Raw genomic sequence first — 7500 nt, 5'->3', positions numbered from 1 at the left:
TGGGATTGTGAACTCTTATTAAGTGAGTCATTACAGAACCACACACTCGCCACAAAGCTATGTAAGAACTTCTAAAGGTCTCAGTGGCTCAAAGCATAGGGAATAACTTTTTTTATTCAAAAGATGAATACCATTTCTTTCCAGCAGTCAGTCCGATTAGTCAATTAGGGATTTAGCTAAATCATGTGTATAGGGAGGCCTTACTAGATGCATTGATAGCTGCATTCATGCATGGATGTAAGCACGGATGAATACATGGATAGATGCACGGATGAATGCATGGATGGAGGGATGGAAGGATTGATCGATTAATGCATGGATGGATGCATGCATACATTGACCTGACTACATTAAACATTCTGTATCGATTTTGTAAGGTAAATGAATACTGCCTATTGGTAAAACAGCCACACTGTACATCAAGAAGAATAGATGTAGGCCGGCATAACAGTCACTAAATTAATATTGAACACAGTGGCAGTAGGCGGAAACATGGATCCATACGCTACTTTCTGAGAACTTAATAGGAGACAAAACGAGGTGATCCAAGTGAAAATAATGGTTAGCCGAGTTGAACATGGATTAAACAGCTAAAAGCCCCCAGGTTCACTGAGTGCAGTGAAGTGAATGCAAAAACGCAAACGAGTGAAAGATCATTAATGGATAGGGGGCTTCTGACTTTGATTATCGTTGAGTGGGTGAAGAAGGTTCATAATTACTGGCTGCAAGAAGAGGAGGATTTCATTTGACGCAGCGTTATAAAAGTTTAAATACCGTATTTTACAAAAATTTTAATGAATACCTGCTACAATGAGGCATAGTCTTGACCATTTTGGCCTCCATATGTGTGTGAGTGTGTGTTGCGCATGAGTGTGTGTATGTGTGTGTGTGTGTGTGTGTGTGTGTCTCTATAGTATTGGCAAATGTTGGAGCCAACACCTCTCCATGCAGAATGAGATAAGCACTGAACTGTGAAAAGTCTTGGCTAAGTTTCTGTTTTTCTGGTAATGATGTAGTCTGTGCCTGTGTTTTTGTATGTACTGTGTGTGTGTGTGTGTGTGTGTGTGTGTGTGTGTGTGTGTGTGTGTGTGTGTGTGTGTGTGTGTGTGTGTGTGTGTGTGTGTGTGTGTGTGTGTGTGTGTGTGTGTGTGTGTGTGTGTGTGTGTGTGTGTGTGTGTGTGTGTGTGTGTGTGTGTGTTTTGCGTGTGTGTTTCGTGTCTAGTGCCTAACCTAGACACCCCATATCATGGGAGATGACTGACGTATCAGCTATAGATGTTTAATGATAAATTGTTGAAGTTTCAAGGGCCCTTGTATATCAACAGCGACTACATACAAACAAATGATTCTTAGCCATTGGCAAACTACTTCTTACTACTTCCCTGGGATATGATGATATTACGGCAGGTGTGGACTGGGTTAAAACAATGTGTGGCGAAGCAGAAACACAAGGGTTGCAAGACCCTTCAGACAAGAAAAGGGGGTCATGGGTCAATAAAGTTGGGAACCACTGGTGTAGTGTATATCCAGTGTCAGAGAGGACAAGAGAGGTCATGATGCCGCTGTTTTGTGACATGGGGTACAAAGGAGGAAGCCATACCACAGCCCTCACACCCAGAAGCTCACAAGTGAAACCATTTGTCTTGAGATTTGATGGTTGTCAGGGGACAGAAAGCACTCCAATGGAAAAGACAAAAACCTGAACTGAGGGTTCGAAAAGTCGTCGGAAGTTCAAACTCCATTTGCACACCAGGCAAACTTTTACCAACACTCTGGGACCTTGAGTTGGGGAACATGTCCCCGTTCCTTCTCTCTCCCAATCTCTAACCTTTCACAGTTCTCAAACTATAACAACAACAACAGCAACAATAATGCATTGCTCGCCTGCCATCAGCCAGAAATTATTGCTTATTATTCAAAATGGCTCCCCAGGGAGGGAAATCAGGTGTTCAGCCCATCAATGCTTTGCCTGTCCCATTTTCCAAACTCTTGGTCTTTCTGCACCATTAAACTGTCTGTTGAAATGGAATACATGGTTGTCTATTTATTTATTTAAAAGAGGAGTTTTTCCCAGCTATCTTCACTGTATGCATGTTTATCTCTCTCTCCGGCTCTGTACCGGCAGTGGGAATGATTCAGTCTGCTGCCTTGAATTAGTTTCATGACACTGACTGCGAGAACGCAGTCACCAAAAAACATCCCTCGAATTACTAGAGTCGGTTCACACAGAGGAGCAATGCAATCACATGAAGACGTGCACACGCACAGACACGTGTACGTACACACACATGTATGTATGAGGGGCCGCCTGGGACATGCACACGTCACACACCCACACACACACAATCAGAAACACTCCTGCACTCACACTCACATACAGACACACACAGACATACAAACACTCTCACACTCACAAACAGACACACGCAGACACGCAGACACACACACACACACACACACACACACACATAAGAAAACAAGGGTCTCAAGTGCCAAAAAGTGAATGTACAGTACATTACATTCCACTGATAAGCTCTAACCTAGAACACAGAAGAGTTGAGTCTTGTCAGAAGAATGTGTGTGCATGTCATGTGTGTGTGTGGGGGGGGGGGGGGTCTGTGTGTATGTGATTCTACATCAGGTACAACTAATTGACTCTCAACTCCAGACCGGCAAGTCAGAACTTCGGGCCGGTCTAGCAGGGCTCTTATCACAGAGCGCTGCAGGTTCAGTCTGCCTCCTCCAGCATTCCTCACATACTAATATATAGAGAGTGACGGGACTGTTTCTCTTCTGTCTGTTTCCTGCATTTCTTCCCTTTCTGCACTTCTGCACGGGAAGAGATAGCGGAAACACTTAGTGGCACACAGCGTAGGATTAGCTGCTCTGAAGCTCGCTCTCCCTCCCTCTCTCGCTCGCTCTCTGCCTCCCTTTATCTCTCGCCCTGCTCTCTCCCTCTTTCCTCAACTCCCGCTTTCTCTCTTCATCTTTCTCTCTGCAAATCAATGTGGACAGATTTTGACAGTGGAGAGGCGAGTGGCTGTGCGCGTGCGTGCGTGCGTGCGTGCGTGCGTGCGTGCGTGCGTGCGTGTGTGTGTGTGTGAGAGTGAGAGAGAGAGAGGTGGTTGGGGCGGAAAGACAAACAAAAGTCTGACAGAGTGAAAGGTAAAAGCAATGAGAAAAAACACGAGTTCTTCAGACAGAAAGCAAAAAAAAGATACAACAAAAGGGAGAAAATGAAAATAGAGGGAGGTAACGAGAAAGAGAAAGAGTGCGCGAGAGAGATGAATGAAACGAAACGTGCGTGTCTTCATCAGTCTATATATCAACACCGAGCCACATTATACATATATAGTGCATAGTGTATAATGTGGATGTAGTGCACTACATCCACATTATACACTATGCACTATATATAGCAACACTGTATTCGCTTGCTGTGCTAGCACCACTGGACTGGTGGCAGTCACTGAGGCAAGGAGAGAGGACAGCTCATCTGAAACATGCTGTGCGCCTTGGCAAATGCACACCGCCACTAGGATTAACCACATTTCATCCTTATGGATTTGCTCTGACTTTGAGGGGGGAAAAAAAGGTGTCCAACATGAAGAGAACAGAGCTAAAAAGGTAAACCGATTTCAAGTGGAGGATCTTATAGACGAGTCACGGAGCGAACGCGCCACGACTACTAACTTCAAACAGCCCAAGTCCACCCCACCCGCCTGCTTCACAGCGACAGCGGCCTCCTTCACATCGGAACTCAGAGCTTAGCGAGGATAATCACGTCCGACTCTTCAGGGACCGCGACGACGGCGGTGACGACGGCCTTACCGAAAGCCCAGGCGCGTGGCGTGCTGGCTGCCCAGCTTGCTGAGGCTCTTCTTGGCCGTGTCTTCCAGGTTGTTGGAGCCCTCGTCGTTGACCACCATGGCCAGGAGCTGGCCTGGCTCCACCGCCTCCACGTACTGGGCCAGCCGCCGGCTCTCGTCCTTGCTGCGGTACGTGTCGAACCTGGAGGGCACCGGAGGACAAAAGACATTACTTTTGAGGGTAAATAAAACAAGTCGTGTTAGATTTGTCAACGGTCAAGGAAAATTTTATTTTTGTGAAAAAAACATTCTGGTTGAGCGTCTTTCACGGATTGTATGCCAATCATTGTGTTAGAATGAATCATTTCACTAAACTATTCTCGTTCTATATAGTGTTCAGTAAAAGCAAAAAAAAAAAAAAGTGTGTTATTTTGTAACTGAAATGGCGGGCCCTGGGTTCATTGCTAATGGCTACCATGAAGCAAGGCATGATTTCAAAGTTGCACTCCTAGACTGATTCGGGATCAATAGAACCAAAGTATTCTAGGACAACAACAAGCTTTTGTTTGCACTGATATAAACCGCCAAACCCAAAGTGAATACACAATAACAAACCTATTCACACACTTGGGATAGGATCGAAAACATATTTTGTTTGCGCATCTCAAACCAGTACCCGCGATCTAATTGTTCCCAAAACAATAGCTGCAATAGACACAGCCTGCAAACTCAAGCTTTAAAACCCCCTTACGAAGTCTGTTTTTTAATGGCTGTCACCTCGTCGTTGAGACAGACATATTGTTGATGAGTTTGGCAGAGTAGGGACTGAGCATTAAAAAAAATGCAAATGTAAAGGAACAAAGAGATCCAAACACAAGTGGTAAAGGGGACTGACTGGGGAACTTTTTTAACAATGACAACTAGCGAACCTTCAAGACAATCATTCTGAGATGTAAAGTAAAGCAAAGTGGCTCAATCCATTGTCTGAAAAGTGATATCCTGCCCTAAATGTGCTATCCACCTTTTCCAATGGGTTTTTCACTTCCAACAACTCTCTCTCCATGTTGTTTGGTCTTTTGGGAGATTGTCTGATATATATTTTTTCTTCCGATGTCTTCCCCCCCCGCCCCCCCCCGACATCTTGAAATGGCTCCACCACAAGTGGATCATTTTATAGACCAGAAAGTGCTTGGCTGGGGAGAACCATTAGCCATGTCACTTTTGGCTGACAAATGTTCTCGGTACCAACTTTATGTGACATGACTGCGCGGCAGGTTTTCCGATGTACCATTCTCCACCAAGCTCCTTAAGCATGCTTAGGGCACGGAAATCGGATCGTACAATAGGGATCCCATTTAAGAGACCGCCTACATGATGACACAACGCGGGAGACGATGAAACCTGAAAATATGTCGATTCTCCTGACTGCTGATGGCAAAACGTGGACGCATGTTAAATGAACAGCATGCCTTTGAATGTTAACTCACCCGCACACTCTTTCCTTTCCCCCTATTTGAAATCCTATGCTGAACCACAACGTCTGGTTTAATAAGGAAAGCCATAATCCCTGCTCAGTGTGTACAACAATATTCAATACATTTATGGTGGAAATCTAACTCTATGAATATCATTATGTTGCAGGCAGTAGAGAGAGTTTGCTGACGTCTGAGTTCTTCCAGAACTTCTGTGAGTTTTTCTACAAATCCAACTCCTTTACTCCTAGGCAGCCTGAAAGGACCATCTATAACATTGTTATCAAGGTTTGTTGTCATGGGTTTTTTTTTCCAATGGGTTTTCTCCTTCTTCTTCTCGTACATTTTAAAGGCATCTTTGATGGGGGGGTGTGAATCGTTCAGCTGTTTGGACGACTGTGTCTACTGTGATTGGGTATTGATCCAAACAATATTTACCTTTCATCCATAGGCACACATTCTGTTTGAGGAACACGCTGTGATTATGTCTTCTTTTGTGTTTGAGACGGATCGTAAAAAGGTTTAGGGGAAGTTAATTACACTGCAGGTTAAAAGTGGGGGAAATCCAAACTGTCAACACACTGAAGACAAGGTGGCAGGATAGTGCAGAAGTGAGTGCGTTTGTCTCCCAGCCGAAAGGTTCCCAGTTCTAACAGTAATGTCCCCGGTCTCCATCCTTGAGTAAGATGCCTTGTATTCCTGCTCACGGATCACTGTGTTGCTTTGGATTAAAGTGTCTGCTTGATGCTACAATGCCAAATGCTGAATGCAAACAAGTAAAAATGGAAAGGGACAGTCTGGTTGTTGGGGGTGCTGGGCTCCCAGCTGGAAGGTTCTGGGTTCAAAGCCCAAAGGCCTCAGTCTACCTCTAGGCATCTCTGAGTACCATACCTGCTCATGAAGGCCATTGTTTTTTAACTACCTCGCTTTGGATAAAAGCGTATGCTATAGTTCAAAGTTCAAAGTCAGCTTTATTGTCAATTTCAAAATATGTGCAAAATAAATAGAGGTATTGAAATTGCGTTTGTTTAGTAGAATAGGATAAAACCTCTATAAAGACTATACAGGATGAATAAACTGCTCGTATCTCCTTCCTTAGTAGCACTGGTATTCACTAAATCAATTTCCTTAGCAACACAACAAAACATAACCTTGTCGCACAACATTGTGTCGGTCGGGTTGTGCGTCGTACCGGTCGTTGCGGAGCACTTCCCCGGTCGTGGGGTCGATGACGTGGATGATGATGCCGCGGTTGCCCCAGCCCCTCTGGAACAGGTAGCTGTTCTGGTTGCTCTCCCCAGGGACCAGGGTCTTGTTGAGGAAGGTCCAGGAGAGCTTCTTCTCCCCGTGGATCTCCAGCGTGCCGCCCGTGCCCACGCCCACGTACTTGCGGCCGAAGTAGTTGTGCTCTGCGTCGTCGGTGTCGTCAGACCTATAGGGTTATTGTGAGAACGATGTTATTGCAATTATTCGTTATAAGAATGTTTCAAATTTGCGTTGAAGGGTTAGGGTTAATTATTGGTAACCTGTTTGTAACCTGAATAAAACGGAAGATACTTTGTTATTTAAATACTCATACTCATCTTCAACGGCTTATCCGTGGTCGGGTCGCGGTATTTAAATAGTTATAAGGGAATTAGTTGTTTGCTATGTTTCTTCATTATTATAATGTTATGAGGCTCATAAATACAAATAGCTTTATTCCCAAACTGGAGCTTAAGCTTTTGCTGTACTGATGGGTTAAATATTACCCCAAAGATGCATCACTAGCTAGCTAGCCATCATTACAAAACTTCAATTGATCACCATTTAATGATCAGAAACCAACCAATACTTGAATCAACCAAAAAACGTTATCCCATTTTTTTGTGAATTATCAACTTTAGCCTGAGCCTTATGCAAACCAAGCTGTCCTCAAACCCATGTTCCAGTCCTTAACCACCACCTAACCGTGTACTGTTGGTATGTCCTGTAGACAGTCAAAACCCAGGGTTTTCCATGACTGTGTGTGTGATGGTACCTTCCAAACAGCGAGATGGTGAAGTTGCCCGTGTAAGGGCATTCTGGGCTCCCCACGTGCATCTCTCCCTTGTTCCCGATGAGGATGTGTTTGGTGCGCAGCAATATGGGCCGGCTGGTGTCTGCAATAACCAGCTTCCCTGCAGGGGGGAGAGGTAATGGGGTGGGGGGTAATAAAGGGGAGGGAGACGGGGGGGGGG

At 44.8% G+C, this 7500-nt stretch overlaps 1 protein-coding gene across 1 annotated transcript in view; it reads right to left on the bottom strand.

Annotated features, from left to right (window-relative positions):
* cemip (cell migration inducing hyaluronidase 1) overlaps window positions 1–7500 on the bottom strand; it is a gene marked incomplete at its 5' end in the record, with an annotated part of 56784 nt that overhangs the window by 48323 nt on the left and 961 nt on the right. The window contains 3 exons of the mRNA XM_084476338.1: window positions 3832–4011; window positions 6474–6713; window positions 7302–7440. Coding sequence (XP_084332464.1) covers window positions 3832–4011; window positions 6474–6713; window positions 7302–7440 — 559 coding nt within the window. The remainder of the gene's footprint in view (window positions 1–3831; window positions 4012–6473; window positions 6714–7301; window positions 7441–7500) is intronic.

This window comes from Micromesistius poutassou, assembly GCF_964030765.1.
Source record: "Micromesistius poutassou genome assembly, chromosome: 12".
Classification (NCBI taxonomy): domain Eukaryota; kingdom Metazoa; phylum Chordata; class Actinopteri; order Gadiformes; family Gadidae; genus Micromesistius; species Micromesistius poutassou.
Note: the sequence above shows the minus strand (reverse complement) of the source record. Positions and strands in the feature narration are given on the sequence as shown.